This window comes from Mus caroli, unplaced genomic scaffold, assembly GCF_978045245.1.
Source record: "Mus caroli unplaced genomic scaffold, Mus_caroli_1 scaffold_9, whole genome shotgun sequence".
Lineage (NCBI taxonomy): Eukaryota > Metazoa > Chordata > Mammalia > Rodentia > Muridae > Mus > Mus caroli.
Genome location: NW_028227264.1, coordinates 119,629,863 through 119,657,788, shown reverse-complemented (window position 1 = coordinate 119,657,788; position 27,926 = coordinate 119,629,863). Strand labels below are relative to the sequence as shown.

General features: G+C 46.0%; 1 protein-coding gene across 12 annotated transcripts in view; it reads right to left on the bottom strand.

The window, feature by feature from the left end:
- The window catches only part of Grip1 (glutamate receptor interacting protein 1), a 639,981-nt gene that overhangs the window by 10,602 nt on the left and 601,453 nt on the right, over positions 1–27,926 (bottom strand). For 10 of the 12 annotated variants that reach the window (XM_085843198.1, XM_085843202.1, XM_085843197.1 and 7 more), the window contains 5 exons: positions 26,575–26,731; positions 25,927–26,038; positions 20,868–21,101; positions 3,547–3,693; positions 756–1,081 (listed from right to left, as the gene is read on the bottom strand). In XM_085843198.1, the coding sequence (XP_085699324.1) occupies positions 854–1,081; positions 3,547–3,693; positions 20,868–21,101; positions 25,927–26,038; positions 26,575–26,731 (878 nt within the window). In that variant the 3' untranslated portion in view covers positions 756–853. Of the gene's footprint in view, positions 1–755; positions 1,082–3,546; positions 3,694–20,867; positions 21,102–25,926; positions 26,039–26,574; positions 26,732–27,926 lie in introns of those variants that run through there. The other 2 variants (XR_015048471.1, XR_015048472.1) reach the window with 2 other exon arrangements.

The following is a 27,926-nucleotide window of genomic DNA, read 5'->3' as shown; positions in this document are numbered from 1 at the left end:
TCTTAGCCTTGGATTTTAAAAATAGGATCATATCATTAATTCTCAGTGTTACTACACACTCTAATTCATTATCAGAGATTTTTTTTCAGCTATTTTTAAAAAAAGAAAAAAAATGTGTCCTTAAGGGGAAGGAAAACAAAACAAAACAAAACAGGTCACAAGACATATCCTGTTTGATCATCTGTTGCATAGGGAATAGCATACATCTTAGTTAAAATCATTCCTATATTTGGGCAAAACATTTACCACCACCTATTATGGTCTCCTACGTGCATTGTTGCGGAAATATTTTAAGAAAGCCTAATGCTATACCTGCGCCCCTCCCACTGCGGCAGGCCTGGCCAGTCACCCATCCTTAGCTCCCCTAGCCGAGCCAGCTGTCTGTAAATCCATGTTGATCATGTCCTTACGCTAATGACTTTATAGGAAGAAACTTATGTCATTCAGGAAATTATAGAGAATATTTTCAAACAGATGTTTTTCTCTGTAAAAAGTGACAGTAAAGGTGAATTGTAAAAAGTTTCCTCTGATCTTAACTTGGGGGAAGGGATGGGCTGCCCTCTTCTTTATTCCCTACCACTGGGCCCCAGGAGAGAAGGACCCACCAGTTACCGGAGTGGCCACTCTTTTAAGAAACCTCTTCTAGTTGGGAAGGGACGAGAACATGAGCCATGAGGGAGATTTAAAAGACCCCTGTGCTTGCGTTAATGCCACGTGATTCTCTGTGCTTCAGCTGTCACAGAAATCTTAATGGGTTTTTGTTTTGTTTTTGTTTTTTGTTTTTTTGTTTTTGTTTGTTTTTTTTTTAGCACCATGTAGATATTGTTTTTTGTCCTGTTTTATAAAAGTACTGCTATAGTGTGTTAGTGGGTTCTCGTGTCTCTAGATTACCACCGTGGCTGGATTGCTGGAAGAAAGCGCTGTTCTGTTCACTCCAGTCGCTGGGCACAGCCGGCTGTTCTATCGACTTCTGGGAGGCCAGTGGGTTTCTGCTAATAACCAGGTCCAGCTTGTTGCCAGATTCAGCTATGAGAGGCACCACCAGGCAGCAGTCAAAGTCTCTCGTCCGCACGTGATTAACCTGCCAAGCCAAGAAGAGGCGTCTTAACGACCCTGCTGCAGCCACTGTTCCCAAACCCAGAGGCGAGGGCGTAATTCTGAAGGTGGGCTGTGCAAGGGGGTCCCCTCCTCTTCAGTTTGGCCACACAGGAACAAGGCTATTGGCTCACTCTTTATCTTCTGCAACTGCCTATGGCAAGTCACCATACCAACCATCCTCCCGTCCCCACAGGAAGGTCACCTCTCCCAGAGTCTCCCATTGCCGAACTTTACACTGGTTTACAGTGGAAGAAAACAAAGCCTAAGGCGGTGGAGTTGCTTTGCTTTAGACCAGCAGTGGGTAGGGGTTTCCCAAGGATGTAGTACCATGCTGTCTGGCTACCACGATGCAGAGCTCACTCAGTAAGGGATGGATGAACCCACCTTCTCCTCAACTTATGCCTGATCTAGGCACTCCTAACTTTAATCCTCTTTTAACCTGGGAATTGGACCTCGGAGGTCACGCATGCATCTATACCCCTAGCCCAGGAGCAATGCTTGCTCAAATCCCTTGCATTTAACTCCCAGTCCTGACTTCCCCTTCTTTCCCCCTTTCTGAGCACAAGTTCTGGGTACTTAGACACAGTTTCACCTCCGGGCACTGTAGAATCAAGTCCTCAGCCTTCTTGGCTGTCCACAGTCTACTGCTCTGGACACCCGCCCGTCCTTGGTTCCCCTTCTCTGATGTAACGAACAGTGGCAGAGGTGGCTGCCCAGGCCTGAGAGCACCTCACTTGTGTCTCAAGCTGGTGGCTAGAGAGCCACATGTAGAGCCATGTTTGCCTTTCGCTGGTGCTTCCTGCTTGCCCTGCTCCTTACATGGACCACTCAGCCGTTTGCCCTCAAACATCAAGTCTCCTGGTAAGAATTGCTATTTGGTAGGCCCCTCATCTCTCTTCTTTCCTCTTCATTCCTGTCTGTGTGACTAAGGAGCTTCCCTGATGGCTCATGGTACTTTCCCTGTCCAGGATCCATAAATGTGCAACACTGAACTGTTACAGAAATGTTATACTTGCACTTTCTGTCTGAAGACCCCAGGGACCCTCCCCCCTTTCCCCAGAGTCTGGCTTCCTTCTCAAGGTTGTGTGGGAACTAGGCATGGACTCTGAGAGCAAGGACCATAGGCAGCATAAACTGGTCATGGGTTGGACAAGAGCCACCCACCAGAGCCTCTTCCATAACTATGTGTCCCACATAAGGGCCTCCTGTTATTGATATAACTGAGAGAACTCATCTTTAAACTATTTTCCAGGTCAAAGGCACAACTCCCTATGGCTGCCCATTAGCCCCCACTTGCTGGCTACTCTAGTATGAGAAGTTCATTTAAGCTGGGGCTCCAAACCTTGTTTCTCATGACATACTCTGCTTGCTTTGATCTGCTATTGCAGCGGGTCTCAACCTGTGAGTCTCGCCCCCTTTGGGGGATTGAATGACTCTAACTCTGCTTGTTTTGACTCTCTGTTGCAGCAGTTCTCAGTCATTGAGTCATGACCTCCTTGGGGTCAACTGACTCTTTCACAGGGGTTACCTAAGACCACCAGAAAGCATAGATATTGACCTTGCGATTCGTAACAGTTGCGAAGTTACAGTTAAGAGGTCCAATGAGAATAAGTTTAAGGTTGGGGGTCGCCACAACATGAGGAGCTGGAGTAAAGGGTTGTAGCGTTAGGAAGGTTGGGAGCCACTGGCCTGCGGTTTACAGTTGTCCTTCCAGGCTTCCTAATGTGCGGAATTCCTCCCAGGGTTCTCTCCCACTTCTGACTAGAAGCTCAAACTCTATCTAACTCCCATCTTCTAGAAATCTTTAGCCCTGGCTGGAGCATCGCCTCTAAGCAACAGATCTAACTTATGAGCTATGTCCCATCGGGATACGCTGAAGTTAGGGAGGACTGGATAGGTCCAGAACAGGCAGCTTACCAACATCTCCCTGCTCTCCCCTGTGAACACCTGCTTCCTCACCATGTCCCTGATCAACCAGAGTAATATTGCTTTTCTTTGTGGTGTGTGTGTGTGTTGCCAGTACATGTTCATATAGATGTGTGTTTGTTTGTGGGCAAGTACGCATGCATGTGTGAGAGCATGGCTGTGGAGCTCAGAGGTGGATGTCAGTATCTCCCCGGATTGCTCTCTCCGCCTCATTTTCTTTGAGACGGGGGTCTCTGTATTGACTCTGAAGCTCAGTGGTTTGACTAGACTAGCTGGCCAGAGAGCTCTCGGCTGGTATTTGAGGAATGAACATTCAAACGGAAACCATAGCATTGAGCTCAGGGTCAGGACATTCAGGGACCTGAAAGAGACTTCTTTTTCCCTGCTGTTCACCACCAGTAGTTCCATAGTTTGAGGACAGGAGAGCAAGGGATAAAACAAAGGGTAAGCCATGCAGGAGCATTGGAGGAAGTTGCTGCCTGTAGGTCGGGGCAAGGATCCTGGACTCCGCTGAGGCCTTACCTGTAAGAGCCTGTCGTAGGGCTTCAAGCCCCCAAGGTCACCTGGCCCAGCTGGGCGGATATTTTTGACATACACTCCTTTCTCCAGCAGGCCATCTGCCACACTGAACCCGAAGTCCTCCATGCCAGAGTCCTTGTATAAGGTCACCTGGAAAGAGTGAAAATGTCCAAGTTAGCAGAGCGGGAGCCTTCCGCTGCCGAAGATTCTCAGATGAAGGAGCGTCACAAACTAATTTCATAGCCACATAGTGGACTTGGCGATGTCAGCATTGGACGGCTTCTGCTGACTGACCCTGCTGCTTTGCCCCTACCCCAAGAACAACCTTGGAATCTGTAAAACCTGAGCCTGAGCTGACAAAGGAGGAGAGTCTTGCCTTCATTTTTTGTTTTGTTACTGCACCTCTTCCTTAAAAAAAAAAAAAAAAAAAGAAAAAGTGTGTGCATATGTTCCCTGTGCCCTGGACAGCTAGCTCCCCACCCTAACCTGCCCTTGAGGGTTGGGGGCGAGTTGGCGCAGAGTCAAGGACAGACTCTGGGAGCAGGTGAGAAATGCTACAGCAAGCTCTCTGAACACTGCAGCAAGCTCCTTTAGTACACTCCACCTGAAAGCATCTCTTCTAAACAGCAGTTCCTGATTGGCTGGCATTGTCTGCACCAGCAATCCTTGCTCTCTCAGGCAGTCCTCAGTTAGGTCCTCCTGCAGGAGATGCATTTGTGGCTGCTCGGCCCCCAGTGTTTACATAAAGTCGGCCCTGCTACATGCATAATGTATTGTACCTAGTAAAATCCAAACTTCCTCTTGCGAAACACTAGTGATATGCAGGGAGTTAAGTGGCATGACTACGAGTTTGCCTTTGGCCAAAGTAAATCTCACCGTGAGACTTGTTATGAGTATTTGTTAATTATAACAAAGCCTGGGTGGCACATCCCCTGATGCAGCTTTTTGAGAAAGGCAGTTGTCCTCTTGTTCACTGATCTATCTCAAAGCTAACCAAGCTCCTGTCACATGGTAGCATCTTGTGCTGAACAGAAAGAGGGCTCCTTCTGCCATTCCTCTTTCCAGCCAACTCCCCTTGCTACTACCATGCTTTACAAAAGCCAGTGCTGTGGAGGTTTGTGGGAAATACTGATTGGTTCTGGGTTCAAAGAACCACCCTCCAAGGCTCTGCAGTTAGAGCCCTGCCAGTGCCAGCATAGCTGGACAGGAAAGGTGCTGGTGCTCACTGGTGACATTATGTGGCCCTGACTAGAGAGCACATCTTTGATATTGAAGCTAGCCTGCACCACCTGGTACCCTGATAACACTTGGGACCCTTTGGACTGTGAGGGCTGCTAACTGAAGGTCCACTGTCAACAGAAGCTGAACTTCATTCTTATAATGTCTGTGAGGCTTGAAGTTTCAACAGGAACAGGATCCTACTGTCTCTACTGTGTGTGTGTGTGTGTGTAGCGGGACATTTAGACAGAAGCTCCGAGAGGGACAGAAACTCATCCAAGGTCAAAGAGAAACCGTGCAACGGAGATGCCTTCCGAGCAAGGTCACTGACTGCAAAGCTCTGACCTCTTGGTCCTATACTGTTTTATTTAACCTATGGTTTCTTTAAAATGTTCTTTTTAGGCTGGGTGGGTGTAACTAAGTGGCAGAGAAGTTACTTAGGATGGCCCAAGGCCCTTAAGTCAATCCCAACACTGCCCAAACAAACAAACAAACCCCTCCCCTGCAAATCTAAACAAACAAAAAAATACTTAGGACCTTCTGTAATTGTGGTTTTACCCCAGGCCACAAAATGGGTCATATTTGCATTTATTTATTGGAGAAAATTAATTTTTTCTAACATTTCATTTTATGTGTATAAGTATTTTGCATGTTTGAACGTATGCGCATCATGTGGGTGTCTGGTGCCTGCAGAAGCATAACGAAGAGTGTAAGACCCCTAGGAACGGGAGTAACAGGTGGTTGTGAGCTGCTGTGTGTGTGAGTTGAACTTGGATCGTATGGAAGAGCCTCGAGTGCTCTTACCCAGTAAGCCACCTCCTTCAGCCCTGGAAGAACAGTTTTTCAAATAGTAAAATACCAGCTCACATCTGGGCAGTCATGCTGGTGACACTTTGTGGACATGACAAAATGGATTTGGAAAATCCCATGGGGACCTCAACTCTACACAAAGAACCACAGGCAACGGAGGAGAGCTGGGGCGGCGAGAGGTGGATTTTCCAAGGAAGAGTACAACATTGGCTGCCCATGCCAGAGGATCAGGCCTGAACGCATACACACAGGTAACACTGCATACAGAGTAGGTTATATTTAAGAATATATACGCTGGGTCAAGATGGTACATGCCTTTTATCAAGGCACTTAGGAGGCAGAGGCTGGTGTATTTCTGTGAGTTTGAGGCCAGCATGATCTACAGAGCAAGCTTCAGGACAGCTAGGGCTACACAGAGAAATCTTGTGTCAAAACCAACGAACCAACAAAAACAACTATATCTATATAACTCCGTCTTCTCTATCTCTAGTTGTATGAAATAACAATGAAAGAGGCCATGAATTTGAAGGTGAGTGGGGAGGTATTGGAGGGAGAACAGGGAAGGGAGAGATGTTATTATATTATAATATTAAAAAAAAACAAGCCGGGCGTGGTGGCGCATGCCTTTAATCCCAGCACTTGGGAGGCAGAGGCAGGCGGATTTCTGAGTTCGAGGCCAGCCTGGTCTACAAAGTGAGTTCCAGGACAGCCAGAGCTACACAGAGAAACCCTGTCTCGAAAAAACAAAAAAACAAAAACAAAAAAACCCCGAAACAAAAACAAAAAAAACCCTTCAAATATCTTGTAAGATAAAGATGTCAGAGCGCCAAGCCTCCTTATATCTGTCACTCAGTGGCAGCCACTGTCACAAGCTACATTGATTCCAGTTACTTTCTTTTTTCTTCAGGATTTTTTTTTTTTTTTTTTGACAAATGCCAGACTTTGGCCTATGTCTCTAAAGAGCAGATCATTTCCTTCTGAACTGACAGTTCTTAATTAAGGACGTGGCTAACAAGCATTGGAGAGAATGCAGAGACATCGTCCGTCACTGGCGAATGCAAATTAAAAGCAGGATGGGCCATACACCCCTCCCCCAGCGAGAAAGGTCATCATTACCAAAGATGGCAAAGAAATGGCGTCAGGGGTGTGCAGAAAGGGGAGCCCACCACACACATTGTGAATCACGTCAGCCACTGTGCACCTCCTAGGAAGGTGCCTCAAAAACTGACAGCAGAACTCGGGGGATGGTTCTGTGTGCTGTGTATGCAGATGCTGATTGCTATGCTCAGAGATCTGGTTGTAGTCTGGACATCGGGCATTGCCATGCTGTTTGAAGCATCTCCTATCTCAAGGATATAAAGAAGTTCTTTCCCATCACCCGATTGGTTAATAAAGAGCAGAGCCAGGCTATAGCTGCGCAGAAGAGAAGAGGGCAGGACTTCTGATCCCAATCAGTGAATCCCAAGGACAAGGTTGGATTCGTCACAGGCAGATCATCAGGAGAGTCATGAGGACACACAGGGAACAGAGTGAGCAGGGGAGGAACTCAGGCTGCAGGCAAAGGCCCACGTGCTGGGAAGTAGTGGCCATACAGCATTGTTAGAATAGATGAGTATCTGCCCAGCTTGGAGCCTGTAGCTTGTCAATAAATCTATTAGATCTCCATATCAAATATTTGAGAACTAAAAATTTTAGGACTAGAGGCATAAAAAAATGTCCTATCGTTACTTGGGAGCAAAAAGGGTGAAGAAGCCGCCTCTGGTCTAACATCTATGACTCTATGTTACCGTACAATCCTAATGCTGGCTTTCCAAAGAAAATGAAATTATCATAGAAAGTATGCCCAGTGCCATGTTTAACTAGAATAAACTGGACGCCACAGCTGAGGTCTGAAATCAACAAGCAGTCACCAGTGCATAAATGAGTGAGTAATAGACCGGGCCAATGGCCTCCAGAGTTCTGTGGAGTCGGGAGAGTCTACAACAATGTATTGCACATCTCAAAAGAACTGGCAGACTCTGAAGGTTGCCATCATGTAGAAATAATGCTTGAGGAGAGAGCAACGCTCAGTTATACTGATGTGGTCATCACACATTGAATACATGTATCGAATTATTGTAACAGTACCCTCCAGAAGCATGGAAATGGCAGGTGTCAATTACTACAAATAAAAACTTTACCTGTTCTAGAACATTACATGGAGCACACATAGGGGGTAGCTATAGGACAGAAACACATGGTTTTATAGAGACCCTGAATGTTATTAATTCTCTGATACAATTGGCCTTCATTACTTGTTTTCCAGTACCTGTACCTAGTTTATATTTTCCCCCACTTTCTCAAAATAGCTCTCATCTACCTGGTTCCACCTTGTTTCTGAGATGGAGTTGATGCTGTGTTTATCAGGATATTTGACCCACGAGCTTCCAGGGAGCTTCCTTTCTGCTACCCACCTCCCTGTAGGCACAGGGGAATTACTGTACTTGGCTTTAGATTTGAACTCAGGTCCTCACATTTGCAACGGCCACTCCTTCTCCCACTGAGGCACCTTTCTCAACCCAGGAAAGCTTATTAAATCATTAGGATCCCAACCAGGGCCGCTCATTGCCTCTGTGTTAGGCTCCGTCTTTCTGCTTGTCCGGGGCATGTGACCGTCCATGTTCCCTGTGCTACTGACTTACAGTAGCCCCTAATCTGGGAGAGATGTCATTCCAAGACCCTGATGATGCCTGAAACCACACAGGGAGAGCATCAAATACTAGCCACAAGCACATCGATGCCCTCACAGTTGATCTGATACAATGGTTGTGATGGTTTGTGTATGCTTGGCCCAGGGAGTGGTGCTCTTAGAAGGTTTTGACTCTGTTGGAGTAGGTGTGTCATTGTGGATATGGGTTTTAAGACCCTCACCCTAGCTGCCTGGAAGTCAGTATTCTGCTAGCAGCCTTCAGATGAAGATGTAGAACTCTCAGCTCCTCCTGTGCCATGCTCCTACCTTGATGATAATGGACTGACCCTCTGAGCCTGTAAGCCAGCCTCAATTAAATATTGTCCTTAGAAGAGTTGCCTTGGTCATGGTGTCTGTTCACAGCAGTAAAACCCTAAGACAATGGTTCATTTGTATTACAAGTTATAGACCCTGATTGAGGGAATCCACGATAGGAACTCAAGGCAGGGGCCTGGAGCCTGGCACCAAAGCAGAGAGCAAGGCAAAACGTTGCTGCCATCTGAGTCCCAGGCTCCTTCCCATCTCCCTTTCTTATATAACCCAGGCCCCTCCCACGTCACCGATCAGTAGAGAAAATGTACCACAGACACCATCCACAGGCCAATCCGACGGAGGCCATTTCTCAATGGAGGTTCCCTCTTGTGTGTCAAGTTAATGACCAAGAGTAGCCACCAGAGGTGACTACTTAACCACTAATGGGCAAGATGGGCTTGGGGTCTGGGTAGGCTGGGAAATGGGAGGGCCCTCATCTCAAGTGGAAGGGTGTGAGATTTCACCATGCTACTGAGTAGGGTGTAAACTTTACAGTCTGAAGAATGTTCTGTTTTTGGAGTTTTCCATTTAAGACCTTCAGACTACAGTTGGCCACAGGTAATTGAAACCACAAAAAGTGAGAACTTGGGGTGTTTGGGGGGGGATGGGGAAAGCCGCTAGCTGCATCGCTGGGGTTGCATACTCCAGCCTGTAGAATAGCCTTCGATCGCACCATCTCATTAAATGGCAGTTGGCTCTGGTGTTTGGTGAAGTCAGGGTATTTGGGAACTCCGAATAGACCATAGGTCCAAAGGAGCTTCCTATGACGTCACACATCGCCATCAATCTATGTCCCGTCTCCTAGTTCACCCACAGACATCTGCGTCTGACTCAGTAGCTTCATTGAGGCTGCGAAGAATAACCTTGTCCTGCCTGGTCCTGCCACTCTTCCAACTTATTAGCTAGAATTACTTTGGAAAAACAGAACATGCTCTTCAATTAGCATTGTCTGATTCACGCAGTTAGTACACGAGAGGCAGAGTGAATGCTAATTCAATCTCAGAACAGAAAATTACTTGGTCCTATGGAGCGTTCCATATTGGCTGAGTTCAAGTGTTTTGGTATTCTCTCCGATGCTCGAAGGCATTTGCGTTTCGAAAAGGCTCAAGGCTCGATGCTTTTCATGTTAACGCATGGTGCTTTCCCCAGGGCCTGGGTGTACTGACTGATAGGCTCTGTATTTCCTGGTACAAAGTATTGCAGATGCGCCTTGGATGTTTCCTGTCCCTCTTCTGGAACCAGCTATCACCACAACCCCTTCCCAATTTTTGACTAGAAGGGAAGTTTCTATATTTTATTCTCAAGAGGAGGCAAAGGAGGAGGAGGCGGGAAATGGGGAGAGGGCAAACTATCAATAGACTGCTGATAGACTGGCCGTCCGTGGGTCCTGTTTACTGGTAGGTGAAATCTCTGTTCTTGAGTTGCCTGCCTATGTGCTGCTCCTCGGCTCTGTGGGTATTTTATTTTTGACTCATTTTCTTCTTTGAGCCATATCCTCTGTGTAACAGGTAGCATTCCTGGGGAGAGCCATAGCCCCAGCTTCTAACTAGCACAGTATGCTTTTTAGCTCTATGTTTCTTGCGACTTGCTACACTGTACAACACTTTGGGCTCCCTGATTGGCTGAGTAAGGAAGTCAGCATCTGTCTGGAGGCACTCTGAATGAGACAAGCCTAAGCGCACAGTGGACATCAGGAAGTCCACTTTCGTCTTAACAGCTGAGGCTTGTTTTCCAACGCCGTCATCCAGAATCCTTGCCTTTGGAAAATGTACCTAGGATCAAGAGATTCTTCTTTGATCAATTGGCTTGTGACTCTTTGGTATCTGCTCTATAGGCCAGAACCTGCGAGGGGCTTGTGGTGGTTTGAATGAGAAAGGCCCCTAAAGACTCATAGATTTGAATGCTTGGTCACCAGGGAGTGGCACAATTTGAAAGGATTAGGGGGTGTGGCCTTATTACAGGAAGTGTGTCATTGGGGGTGGGCTTTGAGGTTTCAAAAATCCCACTCCAAGCCCAGAGTCTCTCTCTTCCTGCTGCCTGTGGATCCAGATGCAGAACTTCTACCTTTACATGTTTCTCCAGCCCCACGTCTGTCCATGTGCCCTGACATGGTGACAAGGGACTTCTGAAACTGTAAGCACTCAAGTCCCCGTCAAATGCTTTCCTCTGTCAAGTTGCCATGGTCGTTGTGTCTCTTCCCAGCAGCAGAACACTAAGTGCTAAACAGCTACTGACACCCCAGACTGCCAATGTCAACCAGTTAACTAGAGCACCGAAGATAAATTAGCTCACAAGCCCCTGAGCCCTGGTTACTGCCAAGGCCTTTTCCTCTTCCTGGCTTTACATGTGACACATCTTGATGGTAAACTGTTCAGGACAAGGGGCTACTGACTGCTCTAAAACAGAAATCAAGGTTTCTGTGGAAAGATGTCCTGAGGTGAGAAGAGACTGAATTTTAACAGCCAGCTGTAGCCTTGCCTCGGAAATTGCTTACGAGTAGTAAATTAACACAGATGGAGTTAATTATTTTAGATTTACATAAAAGGCCCCAGGAATTTATAATATACTAATGGCAAACCCTGTCTGGCTGCTCTCAAAATAGCCCCAATAACTCACATCATGCAGAGAGCTTGCTTGGAGATTGCTAGAGCTAACTTTTGATTCCTTGCTGGGCCCCCCAGCATTTCTAAGGATTCTGAGGTTTTAGTCACCTATCCTCCACACACAGACAAAGCCGCCTTATCCGAGCACTTTCTCCCGGATGATTGCCTCTGATATTCCAACAACTCTGAACAAAAAAATCACCCTTTCTTCTGATGAGGCCCTGAAGCCTTGAAGAAGCTGACAGAATGACCCGTTCTGATCTAATGCAAACACGCCAGGATTCAATACTGGAGTATCTGACCTCATTTGCTGGGTGTCTTCTACCAAATCATGATTTCTGTTTGGATATACAATCTTCTCGCTGGATAGGCAGCCTTTATTCATTTTCAAAGGCCCAACAAACTAAAGATGAATCACGGGACATGTTTGCTGGGTCGCTTCTCATGTGCGCCCTCTTGTGGTCTCCTGGAACATCACACAAAATCCTGCTCTTTGAAGATGGACGTCTTGAAGCTGGTTTTGCCTTCTCTTCTAGCCCATGAAGACTACAGTATATCTTGTAGAATCTCTATTCAGGAGAGGCCTCAGGGGAAACTGAGGCATTAACACAGTTTCAAGGCTTTTCTTTCCTAAAGGAGCTAGTGTACCCCTTGAAACAAAACCGTGAACAAGGATATATACAGTTTCAATGGATATCGGCCCAATTCTGTGACTGCACCACAGTTGCTTCAAAGTCTAAAGCCTGAGGGGGGAGCTATGGCAGCCGGTAGTGAGGCCACTGAGATTCAAGTTCAGATCTGTTTTACCTTTTTAAGCTAGACTACCTGCTTGTCTGAACCGTATCCACAGGTAGAGATCAGAAATCTAATTGATGCTTTAACCAGAGCCAATTCATCCCCTTTCCAGACCAACTCAGCACAGCACCTTGGGAAAGTCACAGTAAATGACAGCCACCGTGGAAGCGATTCCCAATCCCCGACAGCCTCTTTAGAAAGCTCAGTCTCAAAGCAACACCTCGGTCCCAACAATGATGCTGATTTCCTTAGAAGCCACCAGGCCCCCTGGGAATGCTCCTGGCAGGCACTGCTGGGGCAGCTGTGCTCCTTTAAGCAAGGCATTTCAAGCAATGTCAGGTTTGAGGATAGGCCTACTTTACCTGTAGATCTTAAGAGAAAAGAATAGAATAGAATAGAATAGAAAGACTCCATCTTCCCAGCTCTTTAGCCCAAGAGGAAGCAGATCTTGTTTATATCCCTAGAAACTCCCAGGTTTCCAAACAAATTGGGTCAGAAAGGCAGCTGCTGCTGCTTCTGTCAGGGGAGCACCCTTGGCAGAGGAAGACAAAGGCCAGCTGCTTCTGATATCGCCTCCTGCTGCTCCCTGGCATCCTGTGGCACCGAGGGCTGAGGACCAAGAGGGTGGAGATCAGGACCCAGGATGCTGGCTCCATGGGTTGGCTCTAGGCTGACTTACTTGGTCTTGGAGAACTTAGTCCCGGCTGAGGGAGAGCGGCCCTTCTGAAGAACTGTGGTATATTAACAACTGCTTTCCTTGTTCACCCCCCAAGCCCCTGAATAATGCATTTATTTCACGGAAAAGCAGAGAATTCAACTCCAGCCTCAGGAGCTGATGGTCCCCCGGTATCGGGCCTCCATGTCTCTGGCCTTACTTCTTGTCTCTCCTGCTTCTGAGTACTGGGTGTGTGCACGGGTGCCCTTATTCCTGGTATCTATTCTCAGAGCTGCCTGGTGTTACCTCATGGCAATGGTACTCAACACTCAGCCTCTGCTTCCTGGTTCTCCCGTAACTCCAGCCTGGCTTCTCTAGCTCTGAACCTTTCCCAGTTCCGACCCACGTGGGCCTCTTTGATTACAGGACCTATTGTCAGCTCTTGTCAGAGGCACACTGCCCACTGATACTGTGAGAATTAGAATCTAAGGTTATTGCCATTCATGGGGGGAGGGGGCGGTCGTGGAGCAATGACAAGTTGGAACTGACCAGGGTCCTAATGAGCAAAGCACCCATTGTCTTGATTTTATTATATTTTATTATATCGCATAGGGCGTCAGACAAAGATCACTAAATCCCATCTTAAAGAAAACCCTAAGCTGCGGGCTATACTGATATGCCTTTAAGGACCACAATACTGCTGACAGATACGGCAAACTGTGTGGAGGGAAGGTACAGAGCACCCTTCCCCTAACACGGGGACACCGGTGAGGCAGGCTGACCTTCAGAGAACCCAGCATCTTAAATGGACACTCTACAGATGATGTAAACCTCTACAGCCTACCAACCAATCACCACAGAGACAAACAGGGACATTGGGGAGTCGGATCCATGACAGAAGTTCATAAAGAACATGAAGAATAGCAATGAGGCACACTGTCTTGAAAGCTTGTCTCACAGGACCGCTGAAGGTCACGTGAGATGTGGGGTGTCACCTCCTCTTGACATACCTTCCCCGGACTGTAGCGGTGGACAGCTTGCAAAACATGACAAGATACCAAGTGGGCTCTGCCTAGCAAAAGTGCAGAGGACTCCCAAGTTACCCGTTAGAACAGTGATGCCGTCTGAGACCCCATTATGCCACCGACTGATAAGACACCTCTTGATTGCTCTTTAAATGAGCTTTGTCATTGCTGTAATCCTTCGTCCCTCAAGTAAATTAAAAAAAAAAAAAAAAAAAAGCTTTTTTTTTTTTTTTTTTTTTTTTTCTTTTTTTCAGTTTTTCGAGACAGGGTTTCTCTGTATAGCCCTGGCTGTCCTGGAACTCACTCTGTAGACCAGGCTGGCCTCGAACTCAGAAATCCTCCTGCCTCTGCCTCCCAAGTACTGGGATTACAGGCGTGTGCCACGCCCTGTTCTAAAAAGGCTTTCTTTTAAACATGAGCCTTTTTTTTCCCACAAATTTTGTTTTTTGTTGTTGTTTTGTGGTGGTGGTATGGTTTAAAAAGGACAGAACCGCATCCATGGGAATGCGATGGAAAACACGCATTTTGAGGATTTCTGGGGCCACTGTTTCATTGGAATGTGCAGCCCAAAGTCTGTTCCTTGTCACCCTAGCCAATGTTCCCCTAACAGTGTTCACACTGTTGTTTGCCCTTGGCACCACAGGGGATAAGCTGGCTGCCAGGCTGACACAGTGACAGGCAAAGAGCCTCCACTTCTCTGAGTGAGCAGTCTCCTGGCTTTGCTGCCTGTCCTTGCTGGCCCTGGCTCACGCTTGGACAGCCGAGGAGAGCTGGAGTAAGACGCTGAACGAGGTCGACTGTACCTGGGAAAATGTGCCTTGTGAGGTCTCCCTCCCCTGCTAGCATGTGGCCCTGCTCTCTCTTTTATGGAAGCGAGAAAAGCCAGACCCATACTCTACTTCTGAAGAGAAAGGAGCCCAGCAAAGCATGGCTACAGATGATAGCCGAGTTCACACACCAGCGGGGCTGCTTTTAGCTTCCCGTGATTTCCGTGATTTCCGCTGCAGGCAGTCCTGAGCCAACAGTCAGGAGGTCTGTGCCTGGCCCCGCTGACTCCTGTAATCCACCACGGTGACTTCAAATATTTAGCGAAGAAAGAGGCATGGGAAAGAGTGAGGTATTTGCCTTTCATTTTTCCTCCTAGGGCCACGCCCATTCCTAACCAGGGGGCGGGGTTACAGAAGAAGCTGGTGTCCCCGCAGCACTCAGTCCAAGGAGTAGAGCAGCATCACCGCACTGGCTCCACTCTGACAAAACTCCCAGCCTGCAAATGCACCGTGCTGAGCAAAAAGCTGAGGCTCCTGCCTGGCAGTGGTGGCGCATGCCTTTAAGCCTAGCACTCGGGAGGCAGAGGCAGGCGGATTTCTGCGTTTGAGGCCAACCTGCTCTACAGAGTGAGTTCCAGGACAGACAGGGCGATACAAAGAAACCCTGTCTCCAACCCCACCTCCCCTCCCCCCAAAATAAAAAAGAAAGGAGAAACAAAATAGCTGAATCTCCAGAGTTTCCTCAGAGTGACTCAAATGTTCCGGTGGAGTCCTCAGCAGCCTTAAGTGGGAAAAAAAACAAAAACAAAACCCTGGAAAATTATTTTAAGAATCCTTCTGTCAAAAGACATATATCAATAGCTGCATACAATTAAATGCTAAACTTAATTCTGTTGGAAGTCATGCACAGCAGGGAACCAGTGAGTGTCAATAGGAAGTCATTTTTAAAGTTCAATTGGGCTGAATGCAAGGAACTTGTCCTCTTGCAAAAGAGCTTTTGATTTGATTTGATTTTGGTGCCTGGAGGTGTGTGTGGAAGTGCAGCGGTGACTCATCGCAGAGATGGATCAAGTGGCCACCAAAGGATGCTTAAGATTCCAAAGGGGAAAAGGGACAGTTATCAACGAAACACAGCAAAGATTGCTTGTCCCTTATCTACAAAGAGAAAGCGTTTGTGATAAGCTGCAGCAGAAAACAGAGCTCATATTAAAGATAAAGTACGGAAGCTCCAGGGCCCGAAGTGTAGCCTCGATTCCCCTCCCACCATTCTGTGTCTGTGATTACATTAAAACAGAATAATATCTAGAACTAGCAAGACGTCTACCCGTGATTTTCAATCTTTAGACCTCAAGAGAATCCACTGATGATGTTGCTAAAATGTACGTGTCCCTGGCTCAGGGACCCTGAAAACCCAGAGACCCTGAATTTTAACAAGCACTCCATGGTGACGGTCACCTCGCATCTATAACCCAAACAACTATCTAAAGTTTCTCTCTTCAAACTTGTCTAAGGTCTGTTAGTGACTCGTGGAGTTAGTTCAACACAAGCTGTACTTAAGAAACAACAACAGCAAAAATGTCAGTGTACACTGTGCTGGGAAGTTTGGATTCCTTCATAGATAGGAAGGCAGTGTGCACCGTGTTTAGGAGCTTAGTACGCTTTGGCGTTGAGAAAGTTGGAGAAACAGAAGTCCACAGGAGATCCAGCACCACTGTCTGCCACACCATCACCCTGAGAACCGAATCACTCCAGCCCTGGTTTCCCCCCACCTGTGCATATAAGCCTGCGTGTCGTTTTTCCCCTAAGGGTCAGAATGGCAGCTAATGAGTCTGCCTTCATCAATGAATGTGGACAGTGTCTAGTTTAGTCTGCCTTCATCAATGACCCTAACAGCAAGGAAGGCATAGTGGATGAATAATGGACCATTTAGAGCTCAGACTTTCTCAAAGGACTGAAGAAATTGGGGGTTGGGGGGCCAGAGGAGAATATAGGTAGAAAGTAGGGGGTAAACAATGGAACGAGAGCAAATTGAGACATGATTTCATGTCAACTTAAGGCAGGATGCATTTCCATTTACTGTGTCAGTTTGTACCTATGGAGTCTTTGGGGGCCACGTTGATTCTGAGTCTGCAGTGAGGCTGAACATTGTGGTTGCCAGAGACCAGAGACAGAGCATACAAAGTGCACATAAGGCTGAAGATGAGCTCAGTTTGGTAAGATGCTTGCCTAGCATGCATGAACCCCACAGTTTGGTCCATAGCACAGCGTAGAACCGGGATTGCTGACACACACTTGTAATCCAAACACTCCTAGGGTAGAAGCAGGAAGGTCAGATGTTTAAGGCTACATAATGAGTCTGAGGCCATTCTGGACTATTGCAAGAATCTGTCTCAAAAGAAAAAGAAACGTCAGGATAAGATGTGCCCTTCAAAGACACATCTCTTTCATTTAACTAGGCTTCCCTCCCATGGTCCTACCACCTCCCAATAAATTTCGAACCTATGAATGAATTACAACATCCTTGAAGCCAGAGCTGTCCCTAGGTAATTGATGGAAATGTCTCTGAAATGCCCCGAGGTGTGTTTACTAAGATCCTAGGCATCTCTCAGTTCCATCAGTCAGGATTGACCACTGCAGTCAAGAAGCTAACAGACAAGCTAACACTTTTCTTTTGTATGAGGTGATGTTAGTGGCTTGCCCCCAGGAGGGCTTGAGCTTTTGACTTTCCTTGTGTATCTTACAATGACAAGGAGTTCTCATTAATTTTTATCCATTCATCCTCTCTTGATCACGAATGGGTCCAAACTTTAGCCCCGTGGCAAACCACCACCAGAAAGACTGAAACCGACAAGCAACAGGGAGCATGCTTACAGACATTCATGCCACCTACAATGGCCACTCTCATCTCTGATCTACTGCATAGTAGAAATTACTGTAACCTTTCGGGGACTGAAAAATCCACCTTTGTTCAGATTCTGCTTGGATCTCTTCCACCTAAGAAAGGAGGGGGGTTTTCTGCTTCAGTAGCCCCATTTCATGCCACCACTAATTTATGACAAAGGTTTAATGACAAGCAGGTGCAGCCGGAGGGAAGATAACTCTGTTCTATCAGTGTTATGATTGGAATAGGAAATGTTCCCCATGACGCGACTAGCTGGATGATTGGTGGGAAACTGTGCTGCTTGCTGAGCTTGACAGCCCTTCGCCACAAATCAGCTCTTAGTGCAAAATGGTGGACTCGCTTCAGTCAGGAGGGTTTCCTGTTCTCTGGGGGATCAGAGACCTAACCTGAGGAATGTGGTCTTGCGCCTGAGATTCCTGGAGTGCCTCCCCATGTTAGTAAGGCATCTCAGTATGTTAGCCTTCAGCCAGTGACCTTCGTCCACCCTAGATAGTCTCACCCCTTCCCTCCAAACTACATAACCTTTGGTTCACCCTGGCACTCCCCAAACCCTCTTGTCCCCAGCACTCACTCCCAGCCAGACCAGGATCCTACAGAACTCCACCCATTCCAGGCTCCGACTCATCCTTCCAGCCTAGTGTGCAGCAGCAGCGTCCAAGCACCCTAAGCAGAGAACGTGGAACCACAGCTGGTGCCCAAACTACAGACCGCAAATGACTGGACCCAAATGTTGGTAGAATGTTAGGAGGCTGTGGAAACTTTAGGAGGTAGTGCCTAGCTGGCGAAAGCTGGCTGGTGGGAGTGGGTTTTAAGGAGCATATTATCACCAGTTGCTTCCTGAATGTTTCTCTGCTTTCTGGTCCAAGATAAAAAGGAGCTTCCCAGACATGCCACCCTGGCTGACCCGGGTAAACCCTCCGAATCCATGAACAAAACGGAATCTTTCTTCCGAACAACCTGTGTCCATCAGACATTCAATCACAGCAATGAAAATGAACTAAGTTACATATCAGCACGCTTTCCCACCATGTCAGATACCCAAAGACGCAAACACATGAGACACGGGTGCGCTCATGAGTGAGGCCAGTCCCTTTGTTAATGACCATTTCCTTCTCAACTCCTGAAGTGTGCTGAGCAGCGATCACATTGACGGCCTATCAGGGTTAACAAATTCAGCAGAAGGCACCTGAGATGTCGTTCTCAGACGCTTCCCAGAGAACTGCAAAGCATGTGCCCACAGGCTCCATCTTAACTAAATGCTTGAGGAAGCTTTATTCTTAGAGTGCCACTTAGTTTCCGAGAACCTCATTTTATTGGGGATTGGTTTGGAAGACAGTAAAGCTACAGAAGAAATGTACTTAGAACCATATTTAGATGAAATGACTGAAATGATTGGGAAAAAAACAGTGATATTAATCAGGCCACGGTGACCCATTTGTGCCAATGATCTCATGAGCCACCAATTTACACACTGATGCACAAATGTGCCAACTGGTCTACCCGCTGCCATCTGTTAGATTTAAGTAGATAGAATTTTCCTTTTTTTAATAAGGTCTGTATTTCAGCAGAGCCCCACTAAAAATTTTTTCTGTTATAACAATATCCACATCTAGCTTACTGTCATTATTTTTGCTGAATACTTTCTGTGCAGGAAGCATAGGGAGACAGGGCATTTATGTTCCTGGGTCATAAGTAACTGTCTTTGAGGAAATAGCTTCATTCCCGAAAGAAGAAAGACAACAAGAAGACATTTTCATACTTCAACTTTCCTTATCTTATGAATGATAAGTGACTACTAAAAATATCTATTGTGAGGACTAAAATATGCATCAGACAGAATTCAGTAGGTACCCAGTGCACGACGGTATCATTTCTCTTTGAGGTTAAAGGAGGGGAGGTAAAGAGGTATGCTTTTCTCAACCTGGGTAGCAACTGAGAGAAGGGGGAAGTCAGCGTTCACCCCCACCCAAGGAAATTAGGAGGATGGGTTACTTTTTGGCATGGCAGAATTAACATTGACCATGTAGCTTTTACAATTTAGTGGCTACGGGATTTCCTATGGCATGATGGTATAAGTCAACATGTGATGTAGGATATGTGAGTTATCAAGAGATGTATCAAACAAACAACAAACAAGCTAAACTGTAATGGGGGCTCAATGCCTGTAGCATCTTTGTGTTTCTGAGCTCTCTTAATGCAAAGAACCCTGGTCATAGGAGAATAATTTTACTCCCAAAATACACCATGGTGTTTTCTTTGCTCATGCTTCTTTCTGTGCTTAGGGTGCCTCTCCACCCTCTACCTCCTTGTACAGTCAATGCCTATGTCTAGGAAGTCTTTTCTATTTCCTTTACAGAAGTGCCACCTTCTACACTCCAGGGCTGCCTAGGTTGGCTGCCATTATTGTACTGATCCCAGTGTCTCCCATGGTTTCTTAAATGTCTTACCACTGGTCTCTCATTTCCCCAAGAATGAACAATACATCCTTTGAGGGAATGTATACACAGTACACACAGTCTACATGTCAATGGATGGATGAATGTGTGGTAAAATAAAGGACCAGGATGATAGCATAACTCACGATAGTATCTTTCTCCACTCCATCATACCCTGTCAGTTACAAAACAAACAAGTATGTTTCACAGGGTAGTTAGGGAAACTGAAATCTTTATAGGAAAAAGGAGGAGTGACATGTTAATTCCTTTCAACCTGACACGTATGTGCTCCTTTGAGTGAAATGAATTCTGTGAGTAGATTATTAATGACAGGGAGGGTCTTGGTTCCTATGAAAAGTGAGGTTGGGGCTGTTACTTTTTTACAATCATCATATGTTTAAAAAAAAAGCATAAAGTACCATTCTAGCTGACTAAACCTCCCTATCACTGCTCATGTTGGCCTGGGACCTGCCATAGTTGTCATACCTATATAGGTCTCACTTAAACGCCATGGGTGGCTCGGAAGTGTGGTGAAGTGTGAGAGCAAGTTTGCTCTGTGGACAATACTGTAGTCTAATATGGAGCATAACCAGAGTTCATTCTGCCCTGGCCCCGGAAATCTAACGTTTTGAGGAGAGTTTCCTGCCTAGTGTAGGGATATAATTGAATAGTAAATCTGTTTTTCCAATGGGCTTTAAGCCTCTTGTCAGTGAAGCGATGGACAAAAGATGTCTGGAAAATCCTTCCCCCTGTCAATGAGAATAGACTCATCCATCAAGGCTCCACATAACATTGGACTCTCTCTCACTCTCTCTCTCTCTCTTTTTAGTAAGATTTTGACCACTTTTTGATAAACACATCGCCTGAAAATCAATCTTCCCCGATTTCCAGGCTAATCCTTCGAGGGGACATGTTTTAAGACATTAAGTCTCTGAAGCTTTGCCTTTCAACTGTGGGTTTTCTCTTCTGCTGAGCCCACAGGAGAAGTCACAGCTGAGCTTGCAGCAATGCATCACTGTCATGCAGAGTGGCTGCTACGTTAGACACCTGGGAAGGAGGAAGAGGTCTACTGACCTTGTGAAGCTCCACCGGAGTTGGGGACATGATCTCCTTTATTTCTTGCTTCATTTTCCGCAGGGTTACAGACTTTCTGCCCACGTCTGAGGGCAGGGTGTTGCTGCGTGTTGTTTGGCTATAGTGTGGCCGTGAACTGCTCCGCTCCTGGAAGCTGGCCTGTCGCCCCAGCTGACTGCGAGCCATTGGAGCCTCGTGATTCAAACTCATAGTACTCCCCGACATGATTGTTGCCTGCGGCATCGACAATTTTCAGAAACGATTAAACCACGGGTAAGGGAAGGGTTTGTTTGCTCAACATTAAGCACAACTCTCCTGCCCGGTCAAAATACGGTATCTTCAGGGCATAGCTAAAGGCTGGAGAATGGACGCACTGGCTGAACTGTGGAAGTCTGGAACACGCTCTGCAATTACATTTATAATGCGCATCTCGAATCCAATGGAAGTATTTAAGCCCCTGCGTTTATTTAATCAAATACCACCCCTAGCAATGCCAAGGCAAATTGAAAAGCTCCAACATTAGTTTACTGCAAACTGTATCTGAAGCAATAACTTTCCATGAGAGCTGGGGACTCATGAAGCCACTCTCAGGGCTTCTCATAGACATGGCCTGAGAGCTTCCCAGCAGAGGCCAGGCTGCTGCTGTCTGTAATGCTTCCTCTGGCTCCAACAGAAGCAAACCCTAGGGTGGAGTGAGCTTGCTGATGCAGAGGCAAAGGGGTCTCCTAACACTTCCTGCCTGGCACTGTCAAGAGCATCTTCTGGCCCGGTGACCTGCCCAAGATGTGTGTAGACACACCTTTTAATATTCATCAGCATTTGGCTTCTATATCTCACACATAGCATAGTGTTTCTTAGAAACGGTCTTTGTGTAATACTCTCAAGGAAGGTTTTTAAAAATTACTCTTTGATATCGGATTCACCCATTTTCTCAAAAACTATGAGACTTGAGTTGGATTTTACCAGTCAAAGGGAAGTTTATTCCATTTCAGATATATCCTGTGCATAGTAAGCAATGGGAGATAACATCCCAGATGACTGAATCTCAGAACTGGAGTGGCAAAGGGTTTGAAAGCAGTATCATGATGGGAATAGACATTTTTTATGTTAGAGGATGCCAGATTCTAAAAACAAGATGGTAGCCAGCTCTATGTTCCTTACATGATGCTTCTATACATAAATGTTACATTGGTAAACACACCTGAAAAATATAGTTGCAAAAGCTATAAGCAGCAAAGCTTGATTGGTTAGAGCTCTTTGAATAGATTTTTCACTAAATTAAGCCCAGAAGTCTTTAAGGTAGGCACTTCATCTGTCGCACTTTATAGAAAGAGACTGGAGCACAAAGAATTTTACTTGCCCAAGATCATGCATCTCATAATTGAACCAAGGGCACTGCCCACAACTATTGATTAGGGGGAACACTACAAAGAGAGCTGCATTTTTATCTGTTGCCTCTGTAAGAGTTTACGACTCTCTGTTGATGTTCGGTTTCTATGTGCACCACTAAGAAAATAGTTGCACCATTGCCAAGTGTTGACATAAATATTCATGGCTCTAACAACTGTCTGAAAAAGTAACAGAACCAACAAACTCATTCTGACTGGACCACTTATATCACAGATGCTTCTGAGGATGGCATTTTCTAGCGGCAGATAAGTCCTTGCTCACTGCTGGCTGCTGACTGCTGATGGCTGCACATAGAGTCTGGCTTACTCCGTAACGTCGTAGGCAGGCATTACAGGTCTCACTCCTTCACAATGGGCAGGGGGCGAAGAGGCCCATGGGTAGGTTCTGACACTTGGCAAGAGCCTGGTATGGGCACTCCAGAAGTCTGGTTGCAGTCTTATTCCTTGGCTTTGTGGCATCTCCTGTCACCCCAAACTTCTCCTTTTAAATAAGAAAGTCTTTAATACTTAAGCAACCGTAGGCATCTATAGTATGGCGTATTTCTGACAGATAGCTTTTTGAGGTTGATTGACACCTCCCTGGTGGCCAGCTCTGTTGGTGTCATGGACAGCTTTCATCCAATGGTGCTTGCATATATCACTTCTATGTTTAATCTGTGGTAACTGACAGCACCCAGGGATATATTTTTTTCCTGCAATGGTGACCATCCACCTTACCTCCATTCTTACCATTCTTACCTCCTTAGAATACTTATCTGCTTTATTTAAATCTATTTTTTCCTTCTAGTTTTTGTTTGTTTGTTTGTTTGTTGTTGTTGTTTTTTTTTTTTTTTTTTTGTGAGAGCCACAGGAAGCATGTGGGAAGTAAAAGAATCCCTGGACCTGAGAGCTGCGATTCTGGCTGAGCTGCCTGCCAGAGGAGACACTGAAAACGGGTTTGCCAGGGTCCAGTGGAGGGGAGGAGACAAAAGAACGGCTCCTCAGTCAAGTTTTCCAATTATGGCTGGATTGCTCACTTAAGCTGAAATTCAATTGAGTGAATAGCATCTAAAAAAGGATTATAAAACTTTAAGTACAAATATAATCCAGATATTTGGTTTAACTTCCATCTGTTAAAAAAGTTAATTAAGAAATATTAACTCAGTACTTGATTTTTATTGCATTTACTAAACATCAGGTTCTCTATTTTTTTAAAACTTTATTTGCATTGGTGTTCTGCCTCCATGTATGTCTGTGTAAGGGTGTCAGACTCCTGGGAACTGGAATTACAGACAGTTGTAAAATGCCATCTTGGGTGCTGGGATTTGAACCTGGGTCTTTTGGAAGAACAGCCAGTGCTCTTAACCACTGAGCCATCTCTCCAGACACTTCAGGTTCTCTATTAATCATTATGTTAAGTATTAGATCACTATAATTCCTATGTTTTTTAAAAAGCATTTAAAAGATTTTTCTTTTTTTGGAGACAGGGTTTCTCTATGTAGCTCTGGTGACCCTGGAATTCACTCTGTAGACCAGACTTGCCTCAAACACAGAGATGCGACCCCAAGTGCTGGGATTAAAGGCACTCAACACCACACTGTTCAGCAATTCCTAAGGTTTTTTTTTCTGTTGTTGTTGTTTGTTTTAGATTTATTTATTTATTTCATGTATGTGAATACTGCAGCTGTCTTCAGACACACCAGAATAGGGCATCAAATCCCATTACAGATGGTTGTGAGCTACCATGTGGTTGCTGGGTATTGAACTCAGGACCTCTGGAAGAGCAGTCGGCGCTCTTAACCACTGAGCCATCTCTGCAGCCCAATAATTCCTAAGTTTTATGTAAGTAACTGCTGTTAAGAGAGGCTCAAAACTGCTTGAGGTCTTAGTTTGAGTTTTTAGCCTCAGGGAAGGCTACACATTTCTTTCCAGTGGTAAAGTTGGATCTAAATTATTGCTTGCAATAATGACAAGGATTAGTAAATTCTCCTTTCAATCATGATCATTTTGGCTAATCCATATTTATAAACATTTGTTTTAATGTTTCATGTTGAAGGTAAATTTCATCTGTAGAATTCTAGCTTCAACCAAAACGTAATAGCTTTTCCAATCAAGAGAACAGAATTCATTTAGATGAGAGAAGTTTTTGTGATAGTCGTGTAACTAGTAGAACTCTAATCTGTGAACCCGTTGAGCATTCCTCCTAGCTGAGAATTTAACTGCTCTTTGGTCCAGCCCCTTTCTTTTCGGCATTTGACATTTTCAGGGACATGCCACATAAAGCCGGATGGAGGCACCTGTAGGCTGATGTAACACACTTCTGGCTGTTGTTTTTATGAGATAACTCAGTTTCCAGGCAACGGCCCAGGATCATGCTATTACCTTTACAGCTCCTTCAATGCACCCAGTGTAAATGAAGCTATAGGTAGAGTGAGTGCCATGAGAGAAATTCATCCCCATGGCAAAGGCCTGGGTGGCAAAGGAAGATAGTGAAGGCACTGCTCATGAATCATGAATCGTGTGCCTTATTCTGCCTGATCCTTGACGTTCTACATACAGGGGGTGGTACAAGTTTAAATAAACCAGCTGGACTTTAAGAATTGTGCTCTTTTTGAAAATCAATGTCTCATATCTTAATTAAAATTTTATAAGTCTATCCATACCCAGGCCCTTTAACTATGCTCTGAAGCCAAAATTCATGCCAGGTAATACTACGGTGTCTATAAATCCAAACTACTGTTTTCCTTTAGAATTTTCTTTGCAGAGTCACAAACATTAGAGTCACATAAGATATCCACACATGCAACTGAGAAGCAAAGTAACAAAAAGATGAGTAACCGTTTTTTAGAATTGCAAGGTTCCACCCGGCTGGGCCATTCGCATTCCTTAGAGTGACTCGGGGACCTCAGATGACATCCAAACAAAAGTGAGACTTTCACCACTTTACAGTTTACAGCTTGGAAACTCAGGAAGAACATAAAAGGAAACATTCCAGGCCTTCCCAGACGAAGTCTGAATACCGCCAGCAGGTTTATGGCTGGGTTTAAGGAACTGCCCAGGGTTCCTCTGTCCTTCCTCAGATTCAGGTGATGCTGATATGGAATTAAGATTTCCAATGAACAGCAAAGCAGGGAATAATGGCTTGCCTGCTTATCGAGTAGACTGGCCTTTTAAAACAATTGTCAACTTGAGGGCAAAACAAAATACAATCGCATTTCCTCTTATGTTCCTCATAACAATTAAATTAATTTCTATACCAGGTACAAATGAAAACATGCCAAAGAAACCTTTCTAAAGCAGCTAAGAGAATGAAGTGCACCACTGTTGGGGGACTGGGCTAGCTCCTTAGCGATTTGGTGGGAAACAGGTACAGTCAGGGTTAGCAAGGGAGCAATGGCAGAAGCCACAAGTCAGTAAGAACTGCATTGGATAAAATCAAACTGCTGTCCGGAAGGCAAGGGCAGGGAAGGCGGCTTCACAAGCAAAAGTAGAAACAGAAAAGGTAGCTACCAAGAGGGTCATGTTTCTCAATGACACACGCCTGTCAGCTTTCTCCTGTGGAAAGGGGTTAAAGCTTTTTAAATGAACTGCTGTGATCAAAGCAAACGTAAAAGGACCAAAACAAAGGAAATGTCGGGGACAGTCAAGATAAACAGCGGGACCAAGGCTACCTCAAGCTCTCTCAGGATCCCCGACTGGCCGCAGGTCTCCAGGTCCTCCAATGCTTGAGACCAGAAGTTTTCCTCTTGTTCAGCATCTGCACCGTCAGAAGCCCCTACAAAGCTGCCAGTAAGAAACACAGTCTAGGTTAAGGAAGACGGACGGACAGACAGGAATGCATGTACGCATGTGCATGTGTTCAGACACAGACACACAGACACAGACACACAGACACACACACACACACAGACACACACACACACAGACACACACACACACACACAAGTACTCGTGCACTGTATGGTTCTCTTGTCTGGGACTGGAGGCAGATACCTGTAATCCCAACACTTAGGAGTCTGTCAAATGGAATTGTTTCCGGTCAGCCTGGGCTCTGTTCAGAGACAGAAAAGACATGACTTTCCCCCAGTGCTACTCTAGGGAACTGTTCTGTTGCCTGGTGTTACCCAGCTATCCCTGGGCAGCCTGCATTTTGGAGACCCTTCTATGTGGCTGATGTGGACAATCAAAGTGGATCACTTCACAAAGTCAATGCTAACAAGAGCTGCCGCCAGGTGTAGAGAAGTGTGACTCCTCCCCCTGAGACCCTAGACCAGGCAGCAGTCACCCTAGACTGGGCAGCAGTGGGGATGCAATCGTACCCACTGGCTGTGGATCGATCCCAGTCTTCATTACTCAGGCCCACATCTGGGTACGTCTGGCTTCGAGGCTTGGGGACTGGGGACAGGCTGGTTCTTTGCTTTGGACTCCTCCAATCATAGGTGTTGTAATTGTATCCTGAAGTCTGAAAAGTCGAGCCTGAAACAGAAGCAAGGCGTTAGAGCTGGGTCTGAGGATTACTCGTCTATTGAGATTTGACATTACTGTCCAGCAGAGAGTCGGGTGACAGAGTGACAGCAGGAACAATAACAAGCACATAGTGGGACCTTTGCTGCATCACTGCTCTGAGAGCACACAGTGGGACTTTCCTTGTAACTGCTCTGAGAGCACACAGTGGGACCTTTCCTGTGTCACTTCTCTGAGAGCACACAGTGGGACCTTTCCTGTGTCACTTCTCTGAGAGCACACAGTGGGACCTTTCCTGTGTCACTGCTCTGAGAGCACACAGTGGGACCTTTCCTTGTAACTGACCTTTCCTGTGTCACTGCTCTGAGAGCACACAGTGGGACTTTCCTTGTAACTGCTCTGAGAGTACACAGTGGGACCTTTTCTGTGTCACTGCTCTGAGAGCACACAGTGGGACCTTTCCTGTGTCACTGCTCTGAGAGCACACAGTGGGACCTTTCCTGTGTCACTGCTCTGAGAGTACACAGTGGGACCTTTCCTGTGTCACTGCTCTGAGATCACACAGTGAGACCTTTCCTGTGTCACTGCTCTGAGAGCACACAGTGGGGCCTTTCCTGTGTCACTGCTCTGAGAGCACACAGTGGGACCTTTCCTGTGTCACTGCTCTGAGAGCTTTCTTCACAGACAGCTTTGGTCCTAATTATTTGCAATTAAAAGATGATGCTAAAGGCTTTGAAGAGTGGTTTCCGGTACCTAAGCCTTCAATTCATAGTCAGTACCATATACACACCTCTGTCTTCCCCAAACTGCCTTGGCTGTCACAGGTCAGGGCTCTGGAGCTACCAGTTCTCACTTCTCATCTCTCCTTTCCTAACTATTTCATCATCTTTTAATGAGAAGACTCATTTCTCATCCAGTTTAAACCCTAGAGGGTGCTTGGCCTGGAGGACAAGAACCCCCAGCCACCAAATCCAGGGCTAAGCTGAGAAAGCCTAGCTCCTATGAGAAGGGCACTCCAAGACTGGGTCATCGTTGAACAAGGCAGACTCAGAGCAAGAGGAAACCTCCATGTTTCCTCTCTCTCTCTCTCTCTCTCTCTCTCTCTCTCTCTCTCTGAAAGTCAGAAGTAAGGAAGATGTCAGCATGAGGTGGTTTGAGCAAGCTGTGTTTATCTGGATTGCAAACAGAGACTGACTTTTAGGACAGG